The 16,871-nt window shown below is 37.5% G+C and overlaps 1 protein-coding gene across 1 annotated transcript in view; it reads right to left on the bottom strand.

The window, feature by feature from the left end:
* Positions 1-16,871, bottom strand: part of CFAP91 (cilia and flagella associated protein 91) — a 97,034-nt gene that overhangs the window by 60,661 nt on the left and 19,502 nt on the right. Inside the window, exon 6 of the mRNA XM_088027839.1 lies at positions 5,866-6,047. Coding sequence (XP_087883965.1) covers positions 5,866-6,047 — 182 coding nt within the window. The remainder of the gene's footprint in view (positions 1-5,865; positions 6,048-16,871) is intronic.

The following is a 16,871-nucleotide window of genomic DNA, read 5'->3' as shown; positions in this document are numbered from 1 at the left end:
TAATCCTAACATTTGTATGGACCCACAAAAGACTCCAAATAGCCAAGGCAATCTTGAAAAAAAAAAAGGACAAAACTGGAGGTGTCACAATCCCAAATCCAAGATATACTACAAAGCTGTAGTAATCAAAACAGTATGGTACTGGCACAAAAACAGACACATAGATCAACAGACTAGAAGAGAAAGCCCAGAAATAAACCTACAATTATATGGTCAACTAATTTTCCACAAAGGAGGGAAGAACATGCAATGGGAAAAAGTCTCTTCAACAAATGATGTTGAGAAAACCAGATAGTTACATACAAAAGAATGAAACTGGACCACTTTCTTACACTACACACAAAAATACACTCAAAATGGATTAGGAATCTAAATATAAGATCTGAAACCATAAACATTCTAGAAGAGAGCACAGGCAATAATTTCTCTGACATTGGTCACAGCAATATTTTTCTAGACATGTCTCCTGAGGCAAGGGAAACAAAAGCAAAAATAAACTACTGGGACTACATCAAAATAAAAAGCTTCTACACAGCAAAGGAAACAATCGACAGAACTAAAAGACAACCTACTGAATGAGAGAAGATATTTGCAAATGACATATCTGATAGAGTTAGTATCCAAAATATATAAAGAACTTTTACAACTCAAGACCAAAAAAAAAAAAAAAAAAAAAAAATCCAGTTAAAACATGGACGGAAGACATGAACAGTCATTTCTTCAAAAAAGACATACAGATGGCCAACAGACACATGAAAAGATGCTCAACATCACTCATCATCAGGGAAATGCACATCAAAAACACAATCAGATAACATCTCACACCTGTCCGAATGGCTAAAATAAACAAGAAACAAGTGGTGGCGAGGATATGGAGAAAAAGGAAACTTCACGCACTGTTGGCAGGAATGCGAAATTTTTTCAAAGATTTATATATTTGAGAGAGTGCATGCGTGAGTAAGGGGAGGGGCAGAGGGAGAGAGAGAGAATCTCCAACAGACTCCTCACCGATCGTGACCCCAACACAGGGCTCAATTGCATGACCTCAAGATCATGACCTGAGCCAAAAGTCCAACGCTCAACCAACTGAGCCACCCAGGCACCCCAAAACTTTTTTTTAAAGATTTTATTTTTAAGTAATCTCTACACCCAACATGGGGCTCAAACTCATGACCCTGAGATCAAGGGTGGAATGCTCTTCCAACTGAGCCAGCCAGGGGCCCCGGGAATGCAAACTTCTGCAACCATTGTGGAAGACAGTATGTAGGTTCCTCAAAAAATGAAAACTAGAATTATCATATGATCCAGTAATTCCATTACTGGGTATTTACCCAAAGAATACAAAAGCACTAATTTCAGAAGATATACGTACCCCTATGTTTACAGCAGCACTATTTATAATAGGCAAATTATGGAAGCAACCCAAGTGTCCATGGACTGATGAATGGATAAATAAAAGTGGTATATATACACAATGTAATATTATTCAGCCATAAAAAAGAATGAAATCTTGTCATTTGCAACAACATGGATAGAGTTAGAGAGCATAATACTAAGTGAAGAAGTCAGTCAAAGACAAATACCATATGATTCCACTCATGTGGAATTTATTAAACAAAACAAACCAACAAAGGGAAAAAAAGAAAAACAGAAAATAGACTCTTAACTATAGAGAACTGGACGTTTCTGGGATGGGGGAATGAGGGAAATAGGTGATGAGGATTAAAGAATATACTTATTGTGATGAGTGCTGAGTAATGTATAGAACTGTTGAACCACTATATTGTACACCTGAAATTAATATAACACTGTATGTTAATTATAATAAAATTTAAAAATTTTTAATTTTCCAAAAAATGTATTGCAAAAGCAGGCAGACGGTACATAAACAAATGAGTGTGGCTGTGTTCCAATAAAACCTCTTTAGAGTCACTGAAATTTTAATTTCATGTAATTTTCACATGCTACAAAATAGGATTTTTTTCATCTATTTTACATTGTAAACATCATCCTTAGCATCCAAGCTATATAAAAGGCAATAGGCCAATTTGGCTTATGGACCATAGTTTGCCAATCCTGCCCTAGAGTTTTAGTACTTGCTTCTTTTTTTTAAAAAATTTATCATCTTTATGGGGCACCTGGGTGGCTTATTAGGTTAAGTGTCTGCCTTCGGCTCAGGTCATGATCCCAGGGTCCTGGGATGGAGGCCTGCGTTGGGCTCTCTGCTCGGTGGGGAGCATGCTTGTCCCTCTCTCCCTCCTTCTGCTCCTCCCTCTGCTTGTGCTTTCTCTCTCTCTCAAATGAATAAATAAAATCTTTTTAAAAAATTATCATCTTTAGGGGCGCCTGGACTCAGTCAGTTAAGCATCTGCCTTTGGTTCAGGTCATGATCCTGGGGTCCTGAGATCAAGCCTGTGTTGGGCTCCCTGCTCATCAGGGAGTCTGGTTCTCCCTCTGCCCCTCCCTCCACTTGTGTGGGCTCTCTCTCTCTCTCTCTCTCAAATAAAATCTTTAAAAAGTTATCATCTTTAGAAACTCAACACCTAACAATTTTAATGACATGTTTTTCTCTTTTTTTGTGCATCATGTTCTCAAACCCTGCTTCTTCCTTTTGAGATCATTTTTCTTCTTACAGACGTATATCCTTTCATCTTCTTTTATTCAGATTAATAGCTAACATTTAAAGGATGCTTATTTACATGCTAGGCACTGGTCTAAGTACATTACATAAAAGAATTTACTTAATCTGTACAATATCCTATGAGATAGATCCTATGAAATGTCCTATCCTATGAAAAGTCTTTATTTCAGCTTCACTCCTGAATAATAGTTTGGCTGGTAAAAGAATTCTAGATTTGCAATTATTTTCCCACAGCACTTTATTTTTTTAAAGATTTTATTTATTTGTCAGAGAGAGAGCACACGTGCAAGCAGGGGGAGAAGCAGGCAGAGGGAAAAGCAGGAGGAAGGAGAAGCAGGATCCTGCTGAACAAGGAGCTGGATGCGGGACTCGATCCCAGGACCCTGGGATCATGACCTGAGCCAAAGGCAGACGCTGAACCAACTGAGCCACCAGTCATCCCTATCCCACAGCACTTTAAAAATAATTCTGTAAAATGTCAATTTAGTTTTGTCTCTTTGTAGGTAATCTGACTTTTCTCTCTAAAAGCTTTTGCAGTTTTTTCTTTTTCCTTTATTAGTAGGTGTGAATTTTTTTTTAATCCTGCTTGGTCCTCAATGAAATTTTTCAACCTGTGTACTCATATATTTCTTTAGTCCTGGGAAATTCTCGGCCATTATCTTTTTTTGCATTGCCATCATTCTCTCTATTATAGGATCTTATAATCCTATCCCCCGTGGTTCTTTTTTATCTTACTCTACCTTTGAATATTGCATTCTGGAATACTTGTTCATTTAATCTTTCATTTCACTAATTTGTTCTTCAGCTCTGCTTAGTTTACTACTGAGCTCATTTTATTTCAAACTTCATCAATCCAGGGATTGCAATTGTTTTTTTCTCATAGCTGTCACTCTTGTTTTCATGCTGTATCCCCCTTTCTCTCTTTGAGGATATAAAAAGTATTTCCCAAGTCCTTTTCAGATTGCTCCATTTGCTCTGTTTGCTCAAGAATTTATTCTCTCTCTTTCTTTTTTTTACATTTTGTGGATCACTCCTGGTGTCTGTGTTCCTTAGATGCTTTGTGATTCTTGTGTTGAGATCATTTGTTGATTTCTCTCATGAGCACCCTGGGTAGTAACACTCTTTGACCTGGCAAGAGGGACAGCTCCCCAGCCTCATTCTTTAGAGTCCTGCCCATCATCATAGGATGAGGAGTTCAACAGGCTATGCCCAGCTGGAGCTACTCTACTCTTAGAAACCCTGAATTCCTTGAACAGATGGCCCAAGCCTCCTTCCAAAAATCTACATGGACTTCTTCCCAGAAGTCAGACTCCCAAGGGCAGACTATATGCTGCTGTTTGTTCACCCTTTTTTTTTTTTTATTTATTTGACAGAGAGAGAGGGAGAAAGAGCATAAGCAGGGGGAGGGGCAGAGGGAGAGGGCGAAGCAGGCTCTCTGCTGAGCAGGTTGCCAGATGCAGGACTGATCCCAGGACCCTGGGATCATGACCTGAGCTGAAGGCAGATGCTTAACTGACTGAGCCACCCAGGCACCCCTGTTTGTTCACCCTTAAGCCCAAGGGGTAGCCAAGTGGCAGCTGTTTACAGCAATATGTACACAGAGATTGGAAAAACAAGGTGAGGTAATCACATGCATACATGACAGGGCCCTCATGATGTGGAACAGAGCCAGAGAAAAAAGGCAAGTCACAGGCAGCCTCTTCCCTTATTGCCCCATTCCACCAAAGAATCCCAAGGAATCTAAGAATTTTCAATTTAAACTTGTCCTTTCAACTTGTTATAAAGATATATTTGTGAAAAATATAGAATTCTACTTAAAATATTTTACTTAACAGATATTAACTTGATTTATAATTTTTGAATATCTATACATATAGTGTATAAGCCTCCATTTAAACTCCTACTCAGGGCCTCACAAATGAGGGGATAGGCCTGACTCAGTGGTTTTTGCTGATACTTCAACCTCTGTGTTGGCAGACACTGGCCTTCAGTCCTACCTGTGGGCAGGAGAAAAGTCCTGCTTCTTCTAGTTCAAGCAGGCAATTCAGATCTGGCTCCCCACCATTCACAGTGCCTGCTCATCTTCATAGGCTCCCAGCTATTCCTTTCTTTTAGGAAGACGTCTCCAATTCTAAATTATGGAAATTTTCTTCCTTTTTTAAAAGTGTGTGGTGTGTGTATATGTGTACACACACACTAATATACACATAACCAATATATATATTCATATACACACACACACACACACACACAAACACATATATATATTTAGAGCAGGAGGGAAAAGTTTCAGCATATTTTTAATCTGTCTTCTAGGTCTGAAAGTAGAGCCTCTGCTTTCAAGTATGGATGTCAAGAATGCTTCATCTGAATTTGTAAGGTGAGCCAGGAAACAAGAATCAAAACTAGAGCTCAGATATGAACATCTTTATTGTCTATGACGTAGACTTGACCACAGCAAACCATGACAACTGGGAAACAAAGGTAATCTCATGTTAATAAAAACCATTACAGGGTACCAACTATCTCCACCACCTGGGATGAGCTGGCCTCTCTGGCTCTTCTGTTTCCCAGGTATAATCAAGTGAGTTCAAGAAGCTAATGTCTAGTCATTTCCAAAACCCCCTTTCCTTATTAATTTTTCTAATTTCACATAATATAGGCCTAGGTCAGATTTTATTGCATTCTAAGAGTCAATTTCTGAGCCTGAACCATATTAGCATTTCAGATATAACAGCAAAAGAAATCACCCAAATCATCTAATATGGTATGTAAGAGAGCTTTGATAAATTGCAAGATATTTTGGCAAAGATAATACTGTTACATATTATAGAATATATATTCAGTATTATATACTCAAAAAAGGTTTATGTGTAAAGAGGGAGTAAGGATTGCTCAATGAAAAGGAATTGATTTACTAGGAAAAATAGTGGGGGTGGGGGGAGTTGAGTAGTCAGCAAATAGCCACAAAATTAAGCTGAAATAGAACTTCCGCTTCAGGGATAAAGTACAATAAGCCTCCTTGCAATGGAAAGGGTATACTCTCTTTGAACAAAAGTATCAGTAGAAGTATGAGTCTATGAAGTAGCTCTGTTGAGCAAGACATTTTAAATAGCAACACTTTATACCATAGTTGCCTCTGACACATCATTTCCAGGAACTCAGTAGCATGCACGGTTATCAGGACAGGCATCCATAAATATTCAAGACAATTACCAACTCACCCCAAGTAAGAGTAGCCAGGGTCAAGAGCTCAGGGATTGAATCCTGACATACTACATATTCTGGAGAATATGGATCAGTTTGAACTTCAGCATCCCGATAATCAGTCTGAGTACCCACAGTGTACTTTGAAGGTACGGAAGGGTACTTAGCAGAAGTAGGAGGGAAAATATATGCCTCTGTCCTAAAAGGGAAAATTATTTTAAAAATTAAAACCTGATCCAATCACTTAGAATACTATACAGTCAAGCAGAAATAAATCCTCATCTTCACCAAGCCCATTCCTCCTTTAAACATGCACAAGTTCATGAATCCAGTGTAACCAGGATTGTGCCCAATTATCTTGAGCGAACTGCCTTGTTAACCTCACCTCTGCCAAGAAACTGAAGGGATATAAAAGCCCAAGTCTACTCACAAAAGTACCTATTTATCTGTGTATCACTGGGCAGGACTGTAGTCTAGAAAAGTAGATTATACAGTTACTTCTAAACCTGTTGAGAATTGCTACTTCCTGGTTTCTTTTTTCTCTGCTTTTAGTTATACAACCAAATTTAATTGTTTCCCTCTAGAAATTCAGGAGCAGAGAAAAGAGACGAGATGCTTCTGATTTTTTAAAAAGGCAAGGCTCTTTTGAGATAGATGACTCAATAATTAATGCTAGGATTACTTGGTTAACTACGGAAGTTACCTCATCCCTTGGACAAAAATTAGTTCCAGATATTTTAAGGCATCTAATGTAAAAATGAGACTATAAAAGTACTAACAGGAAACATAAGTAAATATACTATCTTTGAGTGAAAATCTTTTTTAGCATGGCTCAAAAGCCAAAAACTATAAAAGGAAATGAATTAAGATTAAGTTGAAACTTCTATACCTCAAAGTGTCATGAACAAATTTAAAATATGAATAGCACACTTAGAAATAGATTTTACAACATATATGATAAAAATTAAATACCCTTTCTGTACAAAAAGCCCTTGTAAATCAATAAGACAGTTAAATACCAACAGAAAAATGCATAACAATTCACAAAAATGAAAACAAACATGAAAAAATAATGAACATAACTAGTAATCAAAGAAAAGTAAAATAAAACCACAAGATGCTCTTATTATATCACATAAGCAAAGATTTAAAAGATTGAAAATACCCAGCATCAATGAAGTTGTGAAGAAACAGGCATTCTCATAAACTGTTGATTGAAATAAATAGATATAACCTAACAGGTAACTTAGCAATATATATCTGACCTTTACAATACTCTTTTGCCCCAGCAAATGTACTCCTAGGAATTTATTCTAGGAAATAACTAGACAAGTATACAGAGATATATGCAAACACATTCATAAAGTCTGATGTGTAAGAATAAAAACTTACAAACTCTTTTTTAATGGCCAATTAAAAAATGGTTGTACCTGAGGTTATTAGGCATCAACCTTGGATCCATATTTTCATCTTGTTTTTTTTATTCTGGCTATTTTTAAGTACAGAAAAAAATTTTACATTAATTCATTTAAACATATGTCTACTCTTAACATAATTTTTATAGCAAGTATGAGAGCACATATGCTTTAATGTTCTAGTGCAGGGCTTTTTTCTTTTTCTTTTCTAAGATTTTATTTTTAGATGTCCATCAACTGATGAGTGGATAAAGATGTGGTATATGCCTACGATGGAATATTACTCAGCCATCAAAAAGAATGAAATCTTGCCATTTGCAACGCCGGAACTAGAGTGTATTACGCTAAGCGAAAAAACTCAGAGAAAGACAAATACCATATGATTTCACTCATATGCAGAATTTAAGAAATGAAACAGATGAACATAGGGGAAGGGAAGGAAAAATAAAAACAGAGAGGGAGCAAAGCATAAGGTCCTCTTAACTATAGGGAACAAACAGAGTTGCTGGAGGGGAGGTAGGTGAGGGATGGGGTAACTGGGTGATGGGTATTAAGGCACTTGATGTAATGAGCACTGGGTGTTATATGCAACTGATGAATCACTAAATTCTACCCCTGAAACTAATAATACACTATATGTTAATTACCTTTAAATAAAATCTAAAAAATAAAATAAAGATTTTATTTTTAAGCAATCTCTGCATCCAGTGAGGGGCTTGAACTCACAACCCCGAGATCAAGAGTCACACACTCCACTGACTGAGCCAGCCAGGCACCCCAGCAGTGCGTTTTTCTTTTACTTTTGAGTTTGCTTCCCTTAATATCTTCGTCTCCCTTTTCTACCTATAGCAGTACCCTCTCTGTATATCCTAGATCTAGAACATATACTAAATTATCCTTGAATTATCCTTGAATCTTGCTGTATTTTTATCCACACTTATTTTTCTACACTCACAAAAATATACACATAGAGTTTTATTTTATTGTTTTGCTAATATGGAAATCATATTATGAATACATTTTTGCATCTTGTCTTTTTAACTAAACCATACTTCATGGAAATCTTTCCAATCTATTCATGTGGCTCTTTTTCAAGAAAAATCAAACTTAAGTGATCACTACCAATAGAAAAACTACTTCAAAAAATATGACACACCTATAATGGAATTTATGCAACTATTAAAAGTAAAAATGTAATCAGAATTTATAAACATACAAAAATGTTCATGATTCAATGTAAAGTAGGAAAAAAAGCACACTATAAAGCAGTATGTACAACAGGAGTACATCTTTATATTTAAAAACTGTGTTTTGTGCATAGAAAAATGCCTAGATGGATATACAATAAAATAACAATTATTTCTGGATAGGATAACAGATTTTTTTCATGTTTATAGTTTTCTAAATTTTCTAACTTTTTTTAACCTAGACATGTACTACTATTAAAATAAGGAAAAAAAACAATACAGCCATTTCCATTTAAAAGAAAATATGTTTTCTAGTTGGTAGAAGAATTGTTAAATTACATAAACAAAAAAACTAAATATAATGGCAAAAAAGAGAAAGATTTCCATTTTAAAAATAGTCAAAAGCAATGGGAGGTGTTTATAAAGAAGCAAAACATACAGAGCTTAGCTCTAAGAAAAATGCACTTTAAGTCAGCTAGAAAGAAGCACCTACTTGGAGGTTCAACCTGTAATGAAATAATACCTTAAATTGTTATTAATGCTGAATTCTAATGGTATTGAAATCATTTTTTCAGCAGCTGCTATGAATTTCTAACCTATGTAGATAATTTAGGTATTTATAATTTGTGTTTTCAACAGAAATTATTTGACTATAAAGATTCTAGTTGAGGAAATAACTTCAAATCAGCTTTATATCATCCCAGGTCATATGAATATTATTATGTAACACCATTAGTTTGAATCAAGAGAATAAACTGTTTTTCCAAATTAAAAATTACACATTTGAACCATCTGATCAAATATGCTAAGATTATGGTAAAGCCTAATGAATCCTTCTGACTAATCTTTCTGATGACTTAAGATCCTTCTAGGTGAGTCAGAGGAGAAGATGCAAAGGGGGAATGCTACTTTGACAGAAGTCCTACAGTAACTTAATAGTTTCTTTCCTAACTAACTTGTTATTTTTCTCCAACCTATTCTCTTTTTCTCCATTTCAGCTGGTTTTAGGGGAGAATAAACTGAATAAGAAAGAACAATGATCTCTTTCCTACCCCTCCCCAACTTCAGTCGAACTGAAAAATGAGAAAGACCCCATATCTGCTGCTTACCTGGCTTGAGTCCTGGATCCCATCCACAGGCTCACCAGTATCCTGACAGCACCTAGCGCTGCTCTGTTCCCTCTCTCCAGACCCTTCCTCCTCCACTACTGCACAGGCACCAGAAGCATGCACTGTCTGCCATACCCTCTTCTAGATTTTCCCTTCCAGGCCCAACAAAACTAAACCTCACAAAGAGGGGTTTCACAAAGTAGCAAACCCTGTTCTGTAATTATGAACTCTAATGAATGTATTTTTTAAAGACTTAATATTTTCAGAGCAGTTTTACATTCACAGTAAAACTGAGGAAGGTACAGAGATTTCCCAGATACACACTTTGCCTCCACACATGCATAGCCTGCTCCATTATCAATATGCATTTAAGATTCCTCCATATCTTTTCATGACTTGATAGCTCATTTCTTTTTAGTGATGAATAATATATTACATTGTCTCAATATACCATAGTTTATCCATCAACCTGGTAAAGGACATCTTGGTTGCCTCCAAGTTTTGGCATTTATGAATAAAGCTGCTATAAATACCTATGGGTTTATGTGGAGGTTTTGTGTAAACGTAAGTTTTCAACTCCTTGGGTAAACACCAAGGAGCATGATTGCTGGATCATATGGTAAGAGTATGTTTAGTTTTGATCATGGTGAGTCTCCCCAAACCCATGCAGTTATCCGGCCCGTATCTGAGACATCCTTCGTCTTCGGGTCCTGCCGTTTGTGCTACGGCCGCCCGATGTCCCGTCGCTCTTTTTTTGGCTGTGTCTGACGGAGGCTGGTTGCCGAGAGTCCCGGAGCCGGGGCACACCGGGCTTCAGAGGCCAGGGTTTGGGGACTGCGAGGGCACCTGTTGCGTTTTTCGGCTTCGTGGAGCCTAGTGGATTGGGCGGGGAGGGGTGAGACCCATCTCACCTGCGTTCTCAGTTTGGGATAGATGGCTTGGAGGTGATGGCAACCCAAGAGGTGAAGTGGGTGCCGGCGGCGCCCGGGCGAGTTGTGGCGAGTGAAGCTGTTCGCATGTGTAAGCTAAAACATTGTTAGCCGTATGGAACCTCTTGTACTTTGCGGAAACCGAGGCCCTGTAAAGGGAGGCCTCCAGAAAGCTTGCCTTAAGTACATGAGGAGTGAGCTCTAGTCAGTAAAGTTTCAGCACCTATTTCTAATTCGACTTTATCTGCAAGTCCCCTCAGGGTGTTCTTTTTTAATTGCTCCTAAGGGGACAGTGCAAAATCTGGAGGGATTTTTGATCAAAACTGGAGTTGGGGGGTGCTACTGGCCTCTAGTGGTTAGTTCCCACAGAGAAGTAGTGGGACCAGAGTAGTAGTGTTGAGATTGAGAAACCCTGCTCCAAAGTGATGCCTACAGCAAAGTGAAGATTCCAGAAAGCTGTGGAGTGCGTTCTCTTAGTACTGAGCAACAACACAGTAACTATCCGGACCAGGAAGTTCATGACTAACCGACTACTTCAGCGGAAACAGATGGTCATTGATGTTCTTCACCCTGGAAAGGCAACGGTACCTAAGACAGAAATTCGGGAAAAACTAGCCAAAATGTACAAGACCACACCAGATGTCATATTTGTGTTTGGATTCAGAACCCATTTTGGTGGTGGCAAGACAACCGGCTTTGGCATGATTTATGATTCTTTGGATTATGCAAAGAAAAATGAACCCAAACACAGACTTGCAAGACATGGCCTGTATGAGAAGAAAAAGACATCAAGAAAACAGCGAAAGGAACGTAAGAACAGAATGAAGAAAGTCAGGAGGACTGCAAAAGCCAACGTTGGTGCTGGCAAAAAATGAGCTGGAGATTGGACAACAGAAGGAGTAAAGATGCTGCAGTGGCTTTATCTGTGGTGGTTGTGCAGATTTTTCATGAGAGGATCAATAAACTAAGAATGTTAAAAAAAAAAAAAGAGTATGTTTAGTTTTATAAGAAACAGCCAAACTGTCTTCCAAAGTGGCTATAGCATTTTGTATTTCCCACCAGCAATGAATGAGGGTTCCTAGTGCTGATGTTATCAGTGTCCCAGATGGTGGCCATTCTAGCAAGTGCAGAGTGACATTTTATTGTTTTAATTTGCATTTCCCCAGTGACATATGATGTGAAGCACCTCTTCATATGCTTATTTGCCACCTGTATATCCTCTTTGTGAGGTATCTGTTAAGGTCTTTGGTCCGTTTTAAAATCAGGTTGTTCTTCTTCTTATTGTTGTGTTTGAAGAGTTCACTACATAGTTTGGGTAACAGTCCTTTAGCAGATATGTCTTTTCAAATATTTTCTATCAGTCTGTGGCTTGTCTTCTCATTCTATTGACATTGTATTTTGTACATAGGAAGTTTTTAACTTTATTTACTTATTTTCTTTAAGTTTTTACTTAAATTTCACTTAGTTAACATACAGTGTAATATTAGTTTCAGGAGAATTTAGTGATTCATCATGTACATATAACACCCACTGCTCATCACAAGTGTCCTCCTTAATCCCATTAACCCATTTAGCCCATTCCCCTGCCCACCTCCCCTCCAGCAACCCTCAGTTTGTTCTCTATAGTTAAGAGTCTGTTTTATGGTTTGCCTATCTTCCCCCCCCACATTCATCTGTTTTGTTTCTTAAATTCCACATATAAATGAAATCAAATGGTATTTTTCTTTCTGACTTATTTTGCTTAGCATAATATATTCTAGTTCCATCCATGTCATTGTAAATGGCAAGATTTCATTCTTTTTTATGGCTGAGTAACATTCCATTATATATATATGACAACTTCTTTATTCATTCATCAGCCAATGGACGTTTGGGCTCCTTCCATAATTTGGCTGTTAATAATGCTTCTATAAATATCAAGGTGCATGTATCCCTTCAAATCAGTATTTTTGTATCCTTTGGGTAAGTACCTAGTAGTGCAATTGCTGGATTGTAGGGTAGTTCCATTTTTAACTTTTTGAGGAAACTCCATACTGTTTCCCAGAGTGGCTACACCAGTTTGCATTCCCACCAAAAGCGCATGAGGGTTCCCCTTTCTCCACATCCTCACCAACATCTGTTGTTTCTTGTGTTGTTAATTTTAGCCATTCTGAAAGGTGTGAGATGGTATCTCATTGTGGTTTGATTTGTATTTCCCTGATGATGAGTAATGTTGAGCATCTTTGCATGTGTCTGTTACCATCTGGATGTCTTCTTTGAAAAAATGTCTATGCCCAGTTCTTAACTGGGTTGTTTTTTGGGTGTTGAGTTTGGTAAGTTCTTTGTAGATTTTGGACACTAACCCCCTTTATCAGATATGTCATTTGCAAACATCTTGTCCCATTCCATAGGTTGCCTTTTAGTTTTCTTGATTGTTTCCTTTGCTGTGCAGAGCTTTTTATCTTGATGAAGTCCCAATAGTTCATTTTGGCTTTTGTTTCCCTTGCCTCCAGCAACATGTCTAGTAAGAAGTTGCTACGACCAAGGTCAAAGAGATTGCTGCCTGTGTTCTCCTGTTAAGATTTTGATGGTTTCCTGTCTCACATTTAGGTCTTTCATCCACTTCTAATTTATTTTTGTACATAAGAAAGTGGTCCAGTTTCATTATTTTGCACGTTGCTGTCCAGTTGTCCCAACATCATTTGTGGAAGAGACAGTCTTTTTTCCATGGGATATTCTTTCCTGCTTTGTTGAAGATTAGTTTGCCATATAGTTGTGGGTCCACCTCTGGGACATCTATTCTGTTACATTGATCTATGTGTCTGTTTTTGTGCCAGTACCATACTGTCTTGATAACTACAGCTTTGTAATATAACTTGAAGTCTGACATTGGAATGCCTCCAGCTTTGCTTTTCTTTTACAAGTTTGCTTTGGCTAATTTGTGGTTCCATACAAATTTTAAGATTGTTAATTCTAGCTCTGTGAAAAATGCTGGTGGTATTTTGATAGGGATTGCTTTGAATGTGTGCACTGCTTTGGGTGGTATAGACATTTTAACAATATTTGCTCTTTTTTTTTTTTAAGATTTTATTTATTTGACAGAGAGAGACAGTGAGAGCAGGAACACAAGCAGGGGGAGTGGGAGAGGGAGAAGCAGGCTTCCTGCTGAGCAGGGAGCCCGATGTGGGACTCGATCCCAGGACCCCAGGAACATGACCCGAGCCGAAGGCAGACGCTTAATGACTGAGCCACCCAGGCACCCCAACAATATTTGCTCTTCTAATGCATGAGCACAGAATGTTTTTCCATTTCTTTGTGTCTTCTTCAATTTCTCGCATAAGTGTTCTATAGTTTTCAGAGAACAGATCTTTTACCTCCTTGGTTAGGTTTATTCTTAGGTATCTTGTTTTTGGTGCAATTGTAAATGAGATTGATTCCTTGATTTCTTTCTGCTGCTTCATTATTGGTATACAGAAATGCAACAGATTTCTGTACACTGGTTTTGTATCCTCCCACTTTACTAAATTCATGTTATCAGTTCTGGCAATTTTGGGGTGGGGTCTTTTGGGTTTTCTACATAGAGTATTACATTGTCTATGAATAGTGAAAGTTTGACTTCTTCCTTGCCGATTTGGATGTCTTTTATTTTTTTGTTGTCTGACTGCTGAGGCTAGGACTTTGAGTACTACTTTAAATAGCAAAGGTGAGACTGGACATCCCTGTCTTATTCCTGACCATAGGGGAAAAGCTCTCAGTTTTTTCTCATTGAGGATATTAGCTGTGGGTCTTTTGTATATGGCCTTTATGATGTTGAGGTATGTTCCTTCTATCCCTACTTTGTTGATGGTTTTTATAATGAATGGATGCTGTACTTTGTCAAATGCTTTTTCTGCATCTATTGAGAGGATCATATGGTTCTTTCATTTCTTTTATTAATGTGGTGTATCATGTTGACTGATTTGTGACTATTGAACCATCTTGCAGCCCAGGAATAAATCCCACTTGATCGTGCTGAATAACTCTTTAATGTACTGTTGGATTCAACTTTCTACTATCTTTTTGAGAATTTTTACATCCACATTCATCAGGGATATTGGCCTGTAATTCTTTCTAGTGAGGTCTCTGTCTGGTTTTGGAACCAAGGTGAGGCAGGACTCAATAGAATGAGTCTGGAAGTTTTCCTTCCATTTCTATTTTTTTGGAACAGCTTCAGAAGAATAGGTATTAACTCTTCTTTAAATGTTTGATAGAATTCCCCTGGGAACCCACCTGGCCCTGGAGTTTTGTTTGTTGGGAGATTTTTGATCACTGATTCAATTTCTTTGCTGGTTATGGGTCTGTTCAAATTTTCTACTTCTTCCTGGTTCAGTTTTGGTAGTTTGTATGTTCTAGGAATTTATCCATTTCTTCCAGATTGCCCAGTTTGTTGGCATATAATTTTTCATAATATTCTCTTATAATTGCTTGTATTTCTGTGGCATTGGTTGTGATCTCTCCTCTCTCATTTGTGATTTTATTCATTTGGGTCTTTTTTTTTTCTTTTCTTTTTGATAAGTCTGGCTAGAGGTTTATCAATTTTATTAATTCTTTCAAAGAAACAGCTCCTGGTTTCATTGATCTGTTCTGTTTTTGTTTTTTTTTTTTTAATTTCTGTACCATTTCTTTTTGCTCTAATCTTTATTATTTCCCTTATTCTGCTGGCTTTAGGCTTCACTTGTTCTTTTTCTAGCTCCTTTGGGTGTAAGGTTGTGTATTTGAGATTTTTCTTCTTGATGTACGCCTGTCTTGCTACATACTTCTCTCTTATAATCGGTTTTGCTGCATCCCAAAGTTTTGGACCAGCATGTTTTCATTTTCATCTGTTTCCATGTATTTTTTATTTATTCTTTAATTTCCTGGTTAACCCATTCATTCTTTAGCAGAATGTTCTTTAACCTCCATGTATTTGTGGTCTTTCCAAATTTTTTCTTGTGGTTGACTTCAAGTTTCATAGCATTGTGGTCAGAAAATATTCATGGTATGATCTCAATCTTTTTGTACTTGTTGAGGCCTGATTTGTGACCTCGTATATGATCTATTCTGGCGAATGTCCCATGTGCACCCAAAAAGAATGTGTATTCTGCTGCTTTAGGATGAAATGTTCTGAATATATCCATTAAGTCCATCTGTTCCAGTGTGTCATTCAAAGCCACTGTTTCCTTGTTGACTTTCTGCTTAGATGATCTGTCCATTGCTGTAAGTGGGGTGTTAAAGTCCCCTATTATTGTATTATTATCAGTGAGTTCCTGTATATTTGTTATTGTTTTATATATTGTTTATATATATGTTTTATATATTTATGCCCCAAGTTGGGGGCATAAATATTTACAGTTGTTAGATCTTCTTGTTGGACAGACCCCTTTATTGTGATACAGTGCCCTTCTTTAACTCTTGTTACGGTCTTTGATTTAAAATCTACTTTATCTGGGCGCCTGGGTGGCTCAGTCGGTTAAGCGACTGCCTTCGGCTCAGGTCATGATCCTGGAGTCCCGGGATCAAGTCCCGCATCGGGCTCCCTGCTCGGCGGGGAGTCTGCTTCTCCCTCTGACCCTCTTCCCTCTCGTGCTCTCTATCTCTCATTCTCTCTCTCTCAAATAAATAAATAAAATCTTAAAAAAAAATAAAATCTACTTTATCTGATATAAGTATGGCTACTCTGGCTTTCTCTTCATGTCCATTAGCATAAGTTGTTCTCCTACCCCCACTTTCAGTCTGTAGGTGCCTTTAGGTCTAAAGTGAGTCTCTTGTAGGCAGCATACAGATGGGTCCTTTTTTTTTTTTTTTTTTTATCCATTCTGATACCCTATGTCTTTTGAGTGGAGCATTTAGTCCATTTACATTCAGAGTGATTATTGTTAGATATTAATTCAGTGCCATTGTTTTACTTGTTTTGTCCTTGTTCCTGGAGATTTTCTCTGTCCCTTTCTAGTCTTTGTTACTTTTGGTCTTTCTTTCCCACTCAAAGAGTCCCCTTTAAAATCAGCAGGGCTGGTTTAGTGATCATAAACTTCTTTAGTTTTTGTTTGTCTGGGAAACTCTTACCCCTCCTTCTACTCTGAATGACAACCTTGCTAGATCGAGTATTCTTGGCTGCATATTTTTCCCATTCAGCACATTGAATATATCATGGCACTCTGTTCTACCTTGCCAAGTTTCTGTGGAAAGGTCTGCTGCTAACCTTATTTTGTTTTCTCTTGTAAGTTAGGTACTTCTTTTCTCTTGATGCTTTTAGGATTCTTTCCTTATCTCTGTATTTTGCAAATTTTACTACAATATGTCTTGGTGTTGGCATGCTTTTGTTGGTTTTGATGGGAGTTCTCTGTGTCTCCTGGATTTGGATATGTGTTTCCTTCCCCAGATTAAAA

This window comes from Eumetopias jubatus, unplaced genomic scaffold (assembly GCF_037043125.1).
Source record: "Eumetopias jubatus isolate StellerSeaLion01/CBP00866 unplaced genomic scaffold, mEumJub1_p1.0 scaffold_1, whole genome shotgun sequence".
Classification (NCBI taxonomy): domain Eukaryota; kingdom Metazoa; phylum Chordata; class Mammalia; order Carnivora; family Otariidae; genus Eumetopias; species Eumetopias jubatus.
Note: the sequence above shows the minus strand (reverse complement) of the source record. Positions and strands in the feature narration are given on the sequence as shown.